General features: G+C 48.0%; 2 protein-coding genes across 3 annotated transcripts in view; both read left to right on the plus strand.

Annotated features, from left to right (window-relative positions):
* DET1 (de-etiolated homolog 1 (Arabidopsis)) overlaps positions 1-11,393 on the plus strand; it is a 13,443-nt gene extending 2,050 nt beyond the window's left edge. The window contains exons 3-5 of one of the 2 annotated variants that reach the window (XM_008640091.2): positions 2,690-2,880; positions 4,516-4,707; positions 8,533-11,393. In XM_008640091.2, the coding sequence (XP_008638313.1) occupies positions 2,690-2,880; positions 4,516-4,707; positions 8,533-8,722 (573 nt within the window). In that variant the 3' untranslated portion in view covers positions 8,723-11,393. The remainder of the gene's footprint in view (positions 1-2,689; positions 2,881-4,515; positions 4,708-8,532) is intronic. The other variant, XM_017742676.1, reaches the window with a different exon arrangement.
* MRPL46 (mitochondrial ribosomal protein L46) overlaps positions 6,044-16,958 on the plus strand; it is a 19,699-nt gene continuing 8,784 nt past the window's right edge. Inside the window, exons 1-3 of the mRNA XM_017742677.1 lie at positions 6,044-6,048; positions 10,850-10,856; positions 12,842-12,852. Coding sequence (XP_017598166.1) covers positions 12,843-12,852 — 10 coding nt within the window. The 5' untranslated portion in view covers positions 6,044-6,048; positions 10,850-10,856; position 12,842. The remainder of the gene's footprint in view (positions 6,049-10,849; positions 10,857-12,841; positions 12,853-16,958) is intronic.

A 16,958-nucleotide genomic window follows, 5' to 3' on the forward strand; every position in this document is an offset into this window, starting at 1 on the left:
CAACTGAAGTTATTTTTAGCTGATATTTTATATAGTCCATTTAAATTGTAGAGGTGGTCTCTCTCTTTGCTCGTGTATCTTCAAGCATGTTTTTCAAATATAATAGTCCTCATTTTCCCCGGTACAATTACCATTTCTGTTCTGCCTACGTACTTAAGTCTTTCAAGCTTCAGTAAGAGGTAGTATTTATGATCTCTCCAAACTGGAGTAGCAGCTTTTAGATCAGGCTAATGGGCCAATTGCTTCTCTTTTCAGTTTAGTACTAAAGTGGAATTAGAGCAAATGTAGCTCAGTCAGTGCTGGGTCCCTCCAGATGTTTCCCAACCCTGCATGTTGATCATCTCTTTTTACTAGTTTTGGAGTGGTTGGTCACATTTTGAGCCCTGTGAAACCAAGAGATTTTTTTTTTTAAGCTTGTTTTTATTCCTTTAATCAGCTTGTTTTTATTCTGTTGAAAGTATTCGCAAGAATTTGTAATAAATCTCCAGTGCAGCATGTAGGTCTGATTGTTCCCCAGATGCTTGTTTTCTCTCATACACTTCTCTTCCCCACATCTTTGCCAGATCCAGGACTTGGGTCCTAGAAGAAATAGACAGTAGCACTTCATGTGTTGCCTTTGTTTTTCCTGGGAGATGACTCTTGGTTTGTTCTGTTTTATTTTTCTCTTCTGTGGCATTTTTTGTTTGGGGGAGTTGCTTTGGGAGGAAATAGGTAAGTCTTAATCTAATCCATTTTGCCCACTGGTGTAAAGCTGAACGTCTGTCTCAGAAATATGAAGGCTCTGTGGAAGTGGCCTGCAGGGTTCTGCTCGTTGCTGGTGTCTGGAATGAGCTCCTGACCATGATGTAAGTGTTTGTTACAGGCTCAGCTCTGCACTCTGCTGTGGTTAGTAGGGCTTTTGTGCCTGGTTTGCTGCAGAGAGCTCTGGACTCTCTTCACCCCAGGGTTACTTTAAGATGCAGTTTGTGGTTTGTTTGCAGTGTGCTTCGGGCACTGGGATTTGTGCTGCTGGAAAAGCATCTCATTTCTCAGTTCTTCCAGGAGATAATTCCAGATGTGGAGCAGTCTTTGCACACCTGTCTGAATGTAGGTGTTGTGTTAGGGCTTCCTGAATAAAACTTGGCTCACAAAATACCTACAGTTCCCATTTTTCTTCAATCTGTCAGACAAGGAACACGAGGTTTCATCCAGTTTCTCTCTCTCCTCTGGCTTCTCTGCCAAGAAGGTTGAGGAGTAGCTGTTCATGGTTGTGGGTTGTGTGTTTTTTGTCTGGGTCTGCACTGGATCCTTTGACATCTTTAAGAGAGTGCCCTGCATATGTAGCTTGGGGGTTTGTTGCTGTTGTAGGCTTGTGTTGATAGGCTTGATAGCATTGGTGTATGATTTTTGTGGCACTCAGCTGCTGCTTCCCATGCTGTGATGATGTTTTGGTGGTGTTACAGGTGCTGCAAAAAGCAGTGAGGGTTTCCTTGCTCAGGGGCATCCTGCAGATGTGTCTCTGTGTTAACCTGGCAAAGGAACTCTATTTAAAGCTGGAGGGTACTCCCTGCAGTCTTCAGTGGTTTAAATAGTTTTTCCTTCTGCTTGTCTTCTTTTATTTTCTCTCTGCTCCAACCCTTTATTTCAGAAGGGCTTCCCTTTCCTCAGGCAGTAGTCTAGTGAGTAACCTCATCTAGTGTGCTTCCTTTGGACATGTGGGGGCTGGATTGTATTATCACAGTTTATTTTGGGGCTGTAAAACAAACAAACCTTGTGATATTTGCAGGTGGGTGGGGTAGGCAGAGTGCCTGCCATCATCCCTGAGCATTGTTTGGGAGCAGGAGGTGAAGCATTTAGGAATTGCCTCTATTGACAGAAGATTTAATCAGATACCTGTTTATACCACAGGAATTAGTTCCCTTGGATGTGCAGACTGGTTCTTTCTTTGGGGTGCCAGCACTCCTGTCTCTAATGAAAGCTACTTTTAATGACCAAGAATTAAATATGCCCTTTCCCAATGGGATGGGAGTGTCATCTCCCTTTGATGTAGCTGCGTTGACACAATTTTTTGTCACCTTTTTTCCCAATTTCTTGCTCATTCGTGCCAGGATACAATGCCATTGCCAATCCACAGCATGATACAAGGGCCTTCTTGCACAAGAATGTCACCATTAAAAAGAAGTCATTAATGTCTTTCAGATTTTCATTTCTGTGTTGTCAGGGTACCTGGAGGGTACAGCTTTTTGTGGGCAGTGATGTAGTGCGTAGTACACTAAAAAGGCTCATCTCTGTGTGATGCAGATATTAAGGAGGGGAAGAAAATAATATATCTACACAGAGGTAAAGGTAATTTATGGTCAGCTAGCACTGGATCTGAAATCATTTTGTCAGCAGGAAAAAAAAAAAATTAAATTTGGCACTTGAGAAGATGTTTTGGATTGGTGGAGGACAGAGAAGAAGAGAAAACCGTTGCATCCAGTTCGAGCTGAAAAATTAGAAGCTCATTAAGTTTTCTTAAATAATCACAGCTGAGAGGTGGATAATTTGGTAGATGTTGAGGCATTCCAATAGGAGAATGGATTCGTGTGAGGATGTAGGATTCTCCTGTGCTGTGAAGGAATTTGGATGGGGTCTGTGGTGAGATGTGGGGAGAAGGAAGGGACAGCTTCCCCACCCGTGCTCTCCTGGTAACCTCTGCCTCTCTCCCCAGCCCTCGTTCTTCGTCGTGTACAACATGGTGACCACGGAGGTCATTGCCGTGTTCGAGAACACGTCTGATGAGCTGCTGGAGCTGTTTGAGAACTTCTGTGACCTCTTCAGGACTGCCACCCTGCACAGTGAGGCTGTCCAGTTCCCCTGCTCAGCTTCCAGCAACAACTTTGCGAGGCAGATCCAGCGCCGGTGAGCCATTGGGAGCATGCTTTATTCCGTATAGACACACGCTCGCCCCCGTCCGCTGAAGGCCAGTATCAAATACCCTGAGAAAACCAGTTCCTTTGGTCCCCTTTGCCAGGTGGTGCAAGGGTCAGGACTGTACATGGTTCATCTTGCAGCCTGATGCATCTGATTTTATATTCCACAGCATTTGCCTTGTTAGAGGAAGGAACAAAGCAGGGGCAAACCGGTGCTTACAAGAAAGGAAAGGAATTTTGAGGGAAAGATGTTTCTGTCTCTCCTTGAGCAGTAACTCTTCTGGAGGCTGTTAAGGTGTTACTGCCCAGTAGCTTTGGTCCCTGAAGACATGGTTTGTCAAGATGCTGGCATGATCGAGTTGGGTGTATTTTGCCAAGTGATGTTCTCTGAATTTAGCGTGTATCAAACTGTGTTCTGTAGCATTTCCTCGACATCAGTCACCAGCTCGTGGTTCTCATCACTGTGCTAGGAGAAAAGAAACTCATCCGCTTAGTTCTGTTGTGAAAGCTGAGCAAAATACCAAAATAACCTGGGTTTCTAGAATATGCTTTAGCAGTCAGATGTGGTTTTGATGAGGCAGAGTGTGTTATTTCTCTTGGAATAATTTTGTTGTGACTCAGGGTGTTTTGTTCTTACAGTGACTTGTTTCACATCATCCAAAGTACTTGGCATCCACTCATGGGCATCAAGCTTCTGTTGACTTCAGGCTGATGTCACACAAGTATGATGAAGTTGACTATGTCTGTAACTTTCTAGAGCTGCCTGTCAGGAAATCCATAATGCTTAATGGAAGAGAGAATGAGAGAACTCACCAAAGACTTATGAAGAACAACTCCTGCCTTTTGTTAAAGTAGGAAGGAGAATCTTTTCATCTCCTTGCTACGAGGGCCAGTAACAAGAGTGTTGTAACTTCCACAGCAAAGTATCATAGAGCATAAACCACAATGAGCTGGCTTTTGGCTGAGTGTTTACCCTCCTTGATGTTATGACGTCCCTGCAGCCAATCTGACTGTTCTCACACATGGAAAGCTTCAAATTTTACTTGGAAAGAGAAATCCAGCCTCTGTTAATCTCTCCACCAGGAAGAACTTTCAGCTCACTGTAGTTTCTGGAGAGCTTTATGCTTCTCATCAAGGTTCTTCTTCATCTAAGGTTTCTTCCTGTATGCATTTAAAACAGTGGCTGGAGAGAGGAGGAGTCTCAAATCAATGTTAAGGGCTCAGTTGTTACTGTGAAAGCCCCCTGGCTTTTGCTCCCGCTGTTTCCTGGCTTCATGGTAAAACTTGGATTGACTGTAAGATGCTAATCCATCTCTCCCTGTTTCTGATCCTGTTCATTTCCTGTACTGCAGAGCAGCTGGGTCCAGACCTTGTGGGTAGGCACATTCTTCTCCTTCTGTCACTTAGGACATTCTGAGCGAAACAGTAATGATGAGGGAGGATGAAAAGGTCAGCAGAACTGGTTGATGCTTGAATCACATTGATACATCTTTGGAAATGAGCTGTTTCAGTTCTTACACTGCTGCTGTTTTCTTTCCCTGTCAGTTTTCCTGCTTAGTTTATTTAAGCTGTGCTGTTCACCTGTGGCTTTTGTGAACAAAAGGTGTCTCTTGGTTTGCTGCAGGTTCAAAGACACGATTGTGAACGCCAAGTACGGAGGGCACACGGAGGCCGTGCGGCGGCTGCTGGGGCAGCTCCCCATCAGCGCCCAGTCCTACAGCGGCAGCCCCTACCTCGACCTGTCCCTTTTCAGCTATGATGACAAGTGGGTGTCAGTCATGGAGCGGCCCAAGACCTGTGGTGATCACCCCATAAGGTATGGGACAGGCCAGGGAGCTGTATGTGAGGAGAGAGTGCAAGGAGCACTAAAGCATCTCTGCCATGTGGCGTCAAGTGTGCAGGAAAGGGAATAGATGGAAGCCTTTCTCTTAGGAAATCCTTTCACCAGGGGATTTATTTCAGCAGTTCCACAAAAGTTGGCCTCTCTCCTTTACAGTAATGTGGATGTGTGGGAGGGCTCTTCATGTTTTCTTGCTGAGCTGCTCTGCTCTGGGGAAGGTTTGGGTGGTGAAGTCTCAGCCTTTTCCATATGAATGGTCTTATTCCTCCTCCTCTTCTTGCAGTGCTGCCGTTGTGTTTGGGTTGCAGAGTGATACAGCTCTGATGTCTGCTTTCCTATGCTGGAAGGATCCTCTCTGAGCATGTGGGTTTAGTTGGCAAGGATTGTCTAGTTTGTCCTGTGAATAAAATAGTATCTGGGCTAGGTGTTACTCAGAAAGCTTGTGGTATTGATTGAACTGTTTTCAGACTTGCCTTGTTTACTGTTCTCACCCTGGGAGCTGTATGCCTCTTCATACTCCCTTCTCTCTGTGATCTGTAAGAAATTTCTGTCTGTAGTAGGAATTTTAGCCAGGTGTCAGGGCCATTCTGTGCCTCTTCTGTCTGAGTTTCCAATGCCAGCAGAAGGAATAAGTCTGACCTTGAGAATAAGGAGGTTTGCAATGCTTCTTGAAGAAACATCAGGACTATTTATTTCTTTCTGTTGCTTGCAGCCATGGCTGCAAGAGGTAGTGGTTAAAAATCCAACATCTCTCTGGCTTGAAAGGCTCAAAGAGCCCGAGTTATCCAGGCAGAACAGTCTTTCTGCTCATAGTACTGCAGAAGCAAACCTATGCTCTGAAAACAAAGAGAGCCTTCAGTGTCTGAGTGCTTTGTTTAGTGACTGCACACATGTTGGGGGCTCAGGCAGCCTAGGGAGATCATTCTGGACCGCTTCCCAACTTTATGTTCATCAATGCATTCTCAAAAACTGGTTTCATATCCCTCCTGGCCCTGACTCAGGTGATGGGGAACTTCTGATTATTCCTGCGCTCTCAATTCCCAAATTATGTATATTTAATTGATTCTTCTGCCTGTATGATTTGGTTTGATCTCCAGCTTCCATGTTATCTGCAAAGCAAGCCTGCCCTTTTCCCCCTTGTCATGCTTGGGAAAACTTGCAGGGTGGCAGTTGTCTGCCAGCGCCAACCTGCGCCCCTCTCCCGCCGACACTTGGGAAAACTTGCTGGGTGGCAGTTTTGTGCCAGCGCCAACCTGCGCCCCTCTCCCGCCGACAAAAGGCAGCAGAACTGCAGTCATTTGCTGCGGTGGAGTCTTTGTAGTAAACAAAGCCAAGTGCCACCTTCCCTCCCTCCCCTGAGCAAAGCAGCGTTTCAGAGCCAGGGCTTTTAAAGCTCAAAGCTGTGCAGAGTCAATTAGGACTTGAATAGAGCCTCGGAGCAGTGGGGCTCCTGGTTTTTGGAAAGTAAGCAGAAGATGAGGCGCTAACCTTAACCATTCAGTAGCTGAAATGGTGCTGCTGTGGTTCTCACATGCAAAACAAAGGGATTAATAAAATAATGCTAGCTGCCTGTTGGGGTTAGAGGGCTTGGAAATGAGGGACCACAGGATTTGTAATGTAAGTCCTATAATTGTCTGGAATGGAAAACCCTTCAGCAGCTACGGGTGTTATAGCCTGTGTGCAGTTTCCTGGCACGATGTGTGAGCTAGGAAGGCTTCCAGACCTTTTCCACGTCAATTCAATATTTCTATGCACTGATTCCCTTTAACCCTTAGTGCTTTTCTGCATCCCAGAAGGTTCAACTCTGCCTGCTTAAGAGACCAGTGGTTGTTTGCTGTCAGGTGGGAAGGACTTCAGGTTCCCCATCACCACCGCCTTCCTGTCTCTTTTCAGGAGGCTTGAAGAGATATTCAGTGCATGAAATGATGGCACTTGAGGGAAGAGGCTCTAACACAGCTCTACCTATAGCAGGGGGTCTCTAAAATCCATCTAGATGGCTAATAAGAAGCCATTTAACAAAAGAATTGGTCTGCAGATAAATCTTCCATTTTCCTAGGGTTTGAAAAGGCTGGTCTTGCTGTTTCTGTTGACATACAATTTTATATTGCAGTGCCTAATTTATCCCCAGTATGAGAGCCCATGGAAATGGCCTCTGATTGCAGAGCACTTTTAAAAATACATTTAAAAATACCAAACTGAGCACATCTTTAAGATTACAGGGAGCTTCATCTTGAGTAGTAAATTGTTGTGAATTGGGGGAGAGAGAGGAACAGACGGGGGACTGTGCTTTATTTAAAGAATGACCCTCTGCATACCCAGCCTTGTGTAGGAGGGAAGGGGCTTTTTGAAAAGCCAAATATCAAGATTGTGACTCTCTTGCTGGGTTCTTGTGTGCAATTTTCAGGCAGGGCTGGCTGGCACTTTGATTCAGAGGAAGGGAGAGGAGAGTGGCCCTCCAGGAAGAACATGAGGTTCTCAATAGGCTGTGTTGTTAAAATGTGGAGTATGTCTGCTCCTGACACAGCATCGCTCGTGTCTGTCATCATCCATTCTTCCAGGCTGAGAGCTGAGTGCATCGTATTGCTGGCGGGGGGGAGATGTGCTCCGACATTAAAAGCATTCTTGGAGTTAGAATCAGAGGAAAATGCAAAATACCTGCATGCACTAAGTGTTGGTGGAAAAGGAAACAGCTGGGAGGCATAATGGCAGTTCTGTGCCTGAAGCTGGAAGAGGTCTAATGAAAATGGTCTAACAGAGACAACTTCAGGGTGAGGACTTGAGTTGGAGCCCAGCTACTTGGTGAAGGTACCACATCCAGAAACCTCCACCACTACATCCCAGAAACCTTCTCCAAAGTCTTGGGGAGGGTGGGATCCTCGCAGAGAGTCCTGTGTTGTGACAGCAGCAGAGGACAGTGGTGTTACCTGAGCTTATGCCAGTTACACAGAGTGTGCAGAGGAGGTTCAAGAAGCAAAGAGCTTCCCTGGACTCACCTGTCTCTTTAGCACTGTTTGCCTCATCCCCCTGACAACGTTCCCTCTGTGCTGGAGCTGTGTTCCAGAGCTCACCTGTTTGGAGATGCACATGAGCTTGACCCACAGGCAGGTCCGTGGTTGACAGCAGAAGGGCATAAGGTTTTCCTTGACCTCTGTCCATGCTGTGATTGTTGAATCCAATTCATCAGGTACCTCCTGCCCAGCCTATTTCATTAATGCTTTTTTGATGGAAATCTAAAAGGAACTGCAAAGCCCTGCTTGAACTGTACAGTACAACATGGCATCCTTGAGCAGGATTGGATCGACTTCCTTGACTGAAGAGGGAAGTAGCAGGCACAAGGACAGCAGTGTAAAGCCTTCCCTGGCAGGTCCAAGGGGGAGGAAAGGATGGCCTGACACTCTCAGTGAAGGCCATTGCTGAGGGAAGGGAGCTCAGTTCTGTATGGTATATCTGCCTTAGCGATCGAGGGAAGCAGCTTGCAATAAGAGAGGATGGAGAGCCAGCACAGGTGGGGTCTGAACCAAACTGACTCCCTCTTGTGAAGTCAGCTTTGTCCATCAAAGTGACAGGCAGAGTTCTCTCACTGCTAATAATAAAATGAAGTGATGCTTTTCTAGACAGTGGAAAACAACTGCCCTGAGAGGGACTTTCCTTCAAAGCCAAGAGCCAGACACCCAGCTGAGCACCTTCTGCCCCTCAGGGAGCACCAGAGCTTGAGCAAGGCACTTGTCTCTGTGTGCAAAGAGCCCAGATGGCAAAGTCAATAGTCGGGAACAGCCATAATTGACTTTCTCTTCCTTTCAGATTTTACGCTCGTGATTCTGGCCTGCTGAAGTTTGAGATCCAGGCGGGACTCCTGGGGCGCCCCATCAATCACACAGTGCGGCGCCTGGTCGCCTTCACCTTCCACCCCTTCGAGCCCTTCGCCATCTCGGTGCAGCGCACCAACGCCGAGTACGTGGTGAACTTCCACATGAGGCACAGCTGCAGCTAGAGGCACCCGGGGCTGCTCTCCTCGGCTCCTTGGCGTGCCACAGGCGGGCCACAGCCAGACGCTCGCGCCTTCTGGGAAACCCAGCCATCGCTTGTGGCAAGAAGCCTCACCTGGGAGCTCCTACCAGTGGCATCTCGCAGGGCCCTCAGCCTCAGCTGTGGAAAGCTGAGCCACCCCAGTTATGGGGGTGGATGTTTCTTCTGACCCTGTTTGTACTGCGGAGATCCCGCTGCATTAAGTGCTGCTGGCCTTCCCTGTTCCTGTTGATGAGCAAAGCATAGCTGAGGTCCCTTTCCTGGTTTCCCAGAGGCATGTCTGTTTTTTATCCTGCTGTAGGTCTTAGGATGGCAGAGATGGAGCTTTGCATCACACTTGTGGAGCGCTCCCTTCTGCACTGGTGCTCTCCTACCTGTCACAGAGGGAAGGGATGGGAGCCATGGGGAGGGCTTGGATACAAACAGCTACCCCTGTTTGTATCTTCAGAATTGCGGGGGAAATGAGATCCTGCTCTCATCCAGACAACCTGCTGTTGCCATTTTAATATGCAAGAGGTCTGGAAAAAAAAGTGTGAGAAATCACTACAGTTGAGAGACATGAGGTGTGTTCCTGACTCTTATGCAAGTCACTTAATCTTTGTGCCTTAGTATTGTAGAAGCTCCTAAGTGAGAGGTGGTGCTACGCCAGCAGGCCAGGGCAGCTGGTTGTGTCTGTAATGCACGAGGAGGTGGGTGCAGGAGGAAGATGGGTGTCTGGGAAGGGTGTGGGGAGCAACAGCAGCTCCTTGGTCATGTCAGAGGGATTTTTCTGCAGTATGGGGGTGAATCCTCACGGCCACCTGCAGGTTCTGCTGCTGAGAAGAGGGGAGACCTAGCTGCTAGCATCCTCCTGTGTGTTGGAGTACCAGCGTGGTAAATTAGTAGGGTTTGCCCAGGAAGGAGGGTAGGTGGAGACCTGAATTCATGTTCAGTGCTGCGGGCAGGCAGTTTGGAGATGAACTTGTTGACTTAGGTTGCTTACCTCTCTCTGTTTGATACACTGTTCTCTGTGAGAACCCAGATGCTGTTTTCAGGCTTCAGAGCACAGCTGGCCAGTGTGTCAGTGTTGGCTGGACCACGGCAGTGTTTGTGCTGCTGATAAATTAAGCTCCTGGGTGTAATTACCTGCCACTGTGGGCTGGTGAGGCTGCTGGCCTGCCCTTCTCTCTTAAAAATGGAGGTTTTGGTTGTAGGTCAGCATTTAGGGGTTTTTACACGAGGGCTGGTTTATGACTGGTTGCTGCCAGGCAGCACAACCATCCCAGCATCATGATGTGCTCCATCAGAAGCTGGAGCCTGTTCTTGTCCCGTTCCTATAGGAGGTACAGCAGGGGCATTAGAAAATTGGTGCTAATACACAGGAGACCCTCTACATTAAAGGACCCTGTGGGTGTCTTGTTTGGACCAAAATGAGCTGTGGGTGATGTGTTGTGGCCACATGCCTGTGAAGAGGAGTGTTGGAGTCATGCATTCATTCTGCTGGTGATGCAGAGGAGAAGAACTGCATGGTGGTGGTGGTGCCTGCTCGTGGCATGAGTGGTGGACCTCAAAATTAAGGGTGTCTTGGGGTCCTTGAATCAGCCTTTGCTCTCTGCCTCACAGTACTTCTCTCCTGGCCTTGCTAAACATATTTCTAGGGAGGACATTGCATTTCACTGCTCTTTTCCTGGTGTTGGCACTGTTGGTGTCTCAGGTCTGTCAGGAGTGCCGGCGGGTCAGGAGACTGCTAACAGAGGAGGTGTCAGTGCTTTAGCTGCGGGTTCCTCTCATCTAATAACACTATTTGTCAAGGTTTTAGGGTTTTATCCTGTGATCTGTTCCTCAAACATTCAATTAAAGCTCCAAGTGGAGAATTGTTTGCACACTGTAGATCATGGGTTTACCTCCCTCTGCACCACTCTCACAGCTGTTCACACTTCAGTATGAGACTCTTTTTTTTTCCCCTGCCCCAAGCTTGCAGCAGCTCCATCTGAGACTGCATTTACTCCTTGGTGTCACAGCCTCGGGAGGTCAGTGCCTACTAAATTAACTGTCAGATCTCCATTTAGACTTCTTATCAGTGGAAAAAATATAAACTTCAGCATTTCTGTAGTTGGGGCTTTTGCCAAGTTCAGGCTGCCCTGTGTGAAGCAGAGAGCGTGGCACGGATTGTTGGACTTGGGGCTGAGAAACCAGAGATCTGTTCTTAGCTCTGCTATTAAATTCTGAGGCTGGGGGCAAATCTCTTCCTGCTCCAGCTGGTGTTTTCTTCTCCGTAAATGAGGCCAAAAACATATTTTCAGCTTTTGTAAAACACTTGAGATTCATGGATAAAAAGTGCTGGATAAATGCTAAGTATTTTCTTATTATGTGTGCAGACAAACTGATCATTCTGGGTACTAATTGCCTTGGAGTAGCATAGCAGATCCTCTGGTCTTGGCTGCTGTATTTTATATCAACAACAGAGTTAATTTTATTACAGACATGTATGGAAAGAAAAGTCTCTCATGCTTGAAATTTTGATGCTTTTATTTAAGAAACAAAAAGTGTGTGTGGTGGGGAGGGTGGGAGAAAAGGGGAGATATTTTCTACCTGATATTTTTCCTAGGTTAGGGTAAAGATTCTGTTAAAACCAGAATAAACAAAATTTGCTTTAAGAGTCTGATTTATTGTCTTTGTCTTCCAAAAATCTGAAAGATGTAAATGGGAGTTCCTTCACTAAGAAGAGATGGCAGGGGTATGCCTTGGACTGTGCAGGCATCTCACATGGGAGTTTGCTGCCTCTTCCTGGCACTTGGAATTCAAGTGTGCTCAAGAATGTTCCCACCTGAGGCATTTCTGTAGTTCCTGCAGATTTCTCAAATTCTTGTCTACATGACCTAATGCTGGTTACGTTTTTTCCTTTGTATGTTGTTACTAGCCCAACTTGTATTCAGGGGTTCTTCCTTTATTCCATTTACAGCATTTGTCTAACCTTTTGGTAATTTTCTGCATGATCAAGGGATGAAAGCTTGTTGTGGTTTAACCCCAGTTGGCAAGTCAGCCCCACACAGCCACTCGCTCACTCCCCCACCAACGGGACTGGGGAGGGAATCGGGAGAGTAAAAGTGAGAAAACTTGTGGGTTGAGATAAACACTGGTTAATGGGTAAAGCAAAAGCCACATGCACACAAAACAAGGAATTAATTCCCACTTCACATGGGCTGGCAGGTGCTCAGCCATCTCCAGGAAAGCAGGGTTCCATCCCCTGTGAGTGCCCCAGCCAACAGCAGCACAAAGCTGAACACACCTTGTCTGGCACAGCAGCCTGTCCACTGCTTTTAGGCTGGGCTAAGGCACTCAGGTTTTCCCTGTGCTGCTCCCTGCCTCTTTGCAGAACAGCGTGGCTGAGACCTCAGCAGCATCCCTGTCTGTTAGTTCCTCTAACCATCTGCATCTTGAGCATGAAAGTGATTTTCCTTTGAACCTTTCCTCTGTTTTCCTGTGCGCAGTTCCCAGATGCTTTCCTGTGCAGACCTTGAGCACACCAGAAAGCTCTTGAGCCCGTGGCTTTTCAGATAGGCACTGAGTGACAAGGAGATGCTTGAGCTGGAAACTGTGTTTGGCAGCAAAATCTCATCTTTTGTTGCTTCTTGTGCTGCCTTTGCTTTAAGAAAAAAAGTAGTGAAAGCAGGACAGTTGCATTATGTCTTATATAAAAGGCAATAGACAGCAAGGCACAGAAATCCCTTTAGAGTCAAACAGATGGATATGTTTAAGATGTATCCCTGCTAAAGATTCCTATCAATTAACCTTCCAGTGCTTGTGGCTGGCCCTGATTGAGCTGCCTGTGTGTACTGACAGGACGTTCCTTTTGCTCAGGTGCTGCATCTATTAAGCTCTTCCCTTGGTCATTTTGACCCAGCTAAAAGAACCAGATTTCTGATGCTTTAAAAAATCTCTTTGTTTTTCTTGTTTATGATCTCTGTCTTGCTGCTTTTCTGCCAGCTTTTTCCTGCCAAAGAGCTCTCAGGGCTATGGGCAGAGAGGTGGTAAAGGGATAGCAGTGAGACATTTGGCCCTCTGTCCTTCTGTGAGCAGACTGATGCACACTGCAGAGCAAACTGATGTCCTTGTGGGCAACGGGACAGGATTTTGTGGGTTTACTTTGGCCTTGCTATCCAAGTTCCAGAGTCTCTGTCATTGATGTGCCTGAATGTTGTGCTTCCCTGTCTTGTTACACGGTTGTAAAAGCTTTTCTGGTCAAATACTCCTCAGGAGGAGGGAATGGTGAAATGGCTTTTTATTTTTTTTATTGTTTTCCTTGTTCCAGGGCTGTGGGGGCTGTGGGCAGTGCAGTTCCAGCCTGGCGCTGGCTCAGGCAGCCCCAGCCCCTGCTAGAGCTGTTTGCTGGCCAAGGTCTGATTTGACTTTGTTTCTCTTGGGGAAGAGCTGGACTTGTGTAAGGAAATGAGTTCTCAGAAAAATACTGATGTGGGAAAAAAACCTGAATGGCACCTTTTTTTTTTTTTTTAATGATGTTTTGACATAAAAATACTGCAGTTTTAAACTAGCAATCTGGAAACTGGTAATTCATGGGCGACTGCTGTGGTCCTGCATGTGAGGAGAACTGGAAAGAGGCACAGTGCCCCTGGTTCTGGACACTAAGGGCTGTGCTGCAGCATCTGGGTAACATGTGGGTCCTCACTTGGTTAATGAGTTGAGGACAGATACAGAGGAATGTGATGGGATGGCTCATGGATGCCCTTGAATAACATTACCAAGTCCCCAGCATTTGCTGCATTCTGCTTTGTCCAGGTATGAACTGGAGCCTTTGGAGGAGTTTATTTTCTGTGGATGACAGAGCTAGTTTGAGTTCAGTCTTTTTAAAGCCAGGAACATGTTACTTCTACTTTCCATGGCTGTCTTCTTTCCTTCTACCCAGCAGCTTTGCAAAATGCCAAATGTAGTCCAGAGCAGCCCTGGCTTTGCCCAGATGACTCCCTAAGCCCCTGTTTTCGGCAGTGAATCGTTCCCTCTGAAAGCTACTCTTGCACAAGTTCATCCTTCCCTCTGCCAGTGTCCTTCCTCTATCCAGGTGTGTTGCAGCAGCATCAGGTGGGGAGGCAGAAGGGTATGAGAGAGAGTTGGGTGGCTGAGCACACTGTCTCTGTCCCAGTGCCTGCCTGGGCAGCAGCTTCTGGTTACCTTGGATGGGGCAGGTGAGGATGCACTGGCAGCACTGACATCCAGCCCTGGGCCTGAGCCCTGCCAGCCTGGGGTGCTGGAGCTGGGATGTGTGGGACCAATGGCTTAAGGGGCTTGGAGGGATGAGAACCAGGCAGGTGGCAGGGAATCCCTGCCAGGGCCGTCTGGCTGCTGCTGGACGTGATTTTAGGGTGTTGTTAAGAGCAGTTGGCAGCACAGCGTCCGTGTGAGTGCCTGCTCGCTGCCGCTGAGTTGGTCATTTGATAGCTCCTCGGTGCTCCTCGGAGGCCTAAAATGGAGCAGTGCCGGATTAAATGTACCCAGTGCCCTTGGTGAGCTTGGGGAGATACGATCCTCGCCCTCCCGCCTCCGACCTGCTGGCGCCCAGTGCCGTCACCACAGCAACGGGGAGAAACAGCCCATCCGCATGGAAACGGCCTTGCTGTGCCCGGCAACCGGCTGGGGAAAGCGGTTCAAATGGCAGGTGTGGAAAGGTGAGGGGCACCAGCACCTCTGTGGCAACCAGCAGGGAGCCTTGGCCCGAGCTGCTGGGGTGAACACACATCCTGTGGGTTACTGCAGCGCTGGCACTGTCCCTGCATGTGGGACTCCCATCCCAAAACACCAGCATTGGCCCCAGTGCAGAGCCAGCATGTGCTCCTGTGTCTCTGACTGTGAGGGATAGTTTTCATTGCTGCTGCCCTATTTCTTTGGGGCTGGTCCTGAATTCAGTGTAAGGTCCAGATTATCTGTGCTGATACCTACAGCAGCGTGGGTAGGTCACTGGTTCACCCCTGACTGGTTAGTACTTAATGCTTGTAAAATCCCTCTTTGTAAGGAAGAAGGAGCAACTGGCAGCCAAACAGGGTCTCTTGTAACATAGGACAGACAAATGTCATCTCCACAGTGCAATTGTGCAGTGCAGCCTGTCTGGCTTTGGGTAGGAAAGGCAGTTAATCTCTCCTCATCCTGCCTCCTACCCCTTAAATCCCCCATCGGCTGCTTCCCCAGCGAGGGCTCAGATATGAAGGTGATGTTGGTGCTGACCTGCTGGCTCTGATAAGGGCTGGAGAGAGTCGCTCTGCTGTGCAGCTGCTTGTGGCCAAGCAGGGTTTGTTCCAGTTTTACGCTGGCCCTTAGGTGACTGTGTCTCTTGGCTGCAGGATCACTGGGAAGGGGATCTCCCCAGCCAGCAGCACTTCTCTTGGAGGGATTTTGGTAAATGGGGCTGGTTTTACAACCATGTCCAAGGACAGATTGTCCCAGACCATCTCCCAGTGCTGGAGAAAGCTGCTTCCCAGCCACTGGCATCACTAAGAAGTCCACAGGCTGGCCAGTCTGAAGTAATTTGCATTTCTTGGTCAGTTTGACCCTGGCAACTCAGGAAATTGCTGTTTCTGTGGATTTGTCAGGAGCAAATGAAAGGCAGCACCCAGGTCTTGCCAAGGGGCTGGGTGAGAGCCTGGCTGGCAATTAGGAGAGCAAGTGGTGTGCCTGCAGGCTGGTGCATGAAGAGGTAAGAGTTCTATTTCACCTCACCTTGGAACCTGCAGAAGAGGCAGAGGATGGGAGAATGGGGGATGAAATATGTCATTCTCCTGCCTGGGGCCCCAAGTTTTATTTGTTGTCTGGAGCCCTGTGTGGGTGGGAAGCCTGGCCTGCTGCTGTGCAGAGGAGCCCCTTGAGCCCAATCCTTTCTCCTTTCTGCTTGCCTTTTTTTTAGAAAAACAAGTGGTGAAGCTGCTGCTGGAAGCAGCTCTCCCAAGCAATGGCTGTTAGGGCTCGGGAGCTGCTGAGAGGTTTGGGTCCAGGTGCACAGCCCCGACTCTCAGTGGATGTGGGCACAGGAGGAGGGTTACGGAGAGGACCCTGCCAAGTGGCACTAGTGCAGGGGAAGCTTGGAGAGCTCAGCAGAGGAGGTGTGAGTGGTTTCAAAAAAAACAAAAATCGAGGCTTGGCTCCCCTCTGCATCTCCCCAAGAGGACCCTGCAGCCCTGCTTCACCATCAGTGTGGGGACTTGGATGCTCTTAAGGCTGTTCATTAGTAAAACCTCTGAGCAGTTCCTACTGCCATCGAGTAGCCATTAATGCCTCTTCAGGGGAGAGGAGCGCATTGGGAAAACACAAAAACAATCCAAGGGCCCTTTATCTCTTTTTGGTCTGAGAGGTGGTGGGCTGAGGTTGGAGGGGAAGAGGGGCCGGGTAGGGATGCCAGCCATGAAAGCAGCACAGTGATTACCTGCCGAAATCTGAGTGCAAAAACATAACCTGATTTAAATTGTTACTTCTTCAAGGCTCCCAGGTGTGCTTTAGGGTTATGAACACCTACTCAGCGACCTGCTTTGTGCACATCTTGAGCCAGGTATTCCCACACCAGAGGGAAAGCCAGCAAAACCTGCACAGATGTCTCTAACAGCTGCAGCTGGGCTGCCGTAAGCCACCCCTGCTGCTACAGTTTATTAGCACTGCAGGGTCTGTCCCCTTCTCCTCCTTCTCCTTGCCTGCTTGTGTGTACAGTCAGCTGTTAAAGGACACTGACATCACTTAATGGTTTAATTGAATCTCACAAAGGGATCGAAATTGGCTGCCCGACTTGTCACTGAGATGCTCATGGAAGAAATAGTAAATCACCAATTCAGCAGGTACAACTGCAGATCTGGGTAGAAAGTCCTTGTTGTGGGGGATAGGGAAGTAATTCCTCTTTGCAGAATAATACACTATTAGGGAGATGGCTGAGGGCTGTTTTTCCAGGCTGACAGGTGCCATCCCTGTCCAAGGGAAGGATAACTGAGTTAGACTAACTCCCCAAGGTGGTGTGGCACTCTATAAGGGGTAAACAGACCTGAGGCAGCATTTTATCTGTAAGTCAGGAGACTGTTCTGTGTTTTACACAGGGATTTACAGGGATATAATGGAGAGAGGTCCATGTGATCATTTATTTAGAATGGAAGGCAAAATCCCAGAAAAGGCCAGGGTTGAGCCAGGATGAAGCGTTGCAGCCAGCAGCATTTCTGAGATTGTTTCACAGAAAAAGT

This window comes from Corvus brachyrhynchos, unplaced genomic scaffold (assembly GCF_000691975.1).
Source record: "Corvus brachyrhynchos isolate BGI_N302 unplaced genomic scaffold, ASM69197v1 scaffold97, whole genome shotgun sequence".
NCBI lineage: Eukaryota > Metazoa > Chordata > Aves > Passeriformes > Corvidae > Corvus > Corvus brachyrhynchos.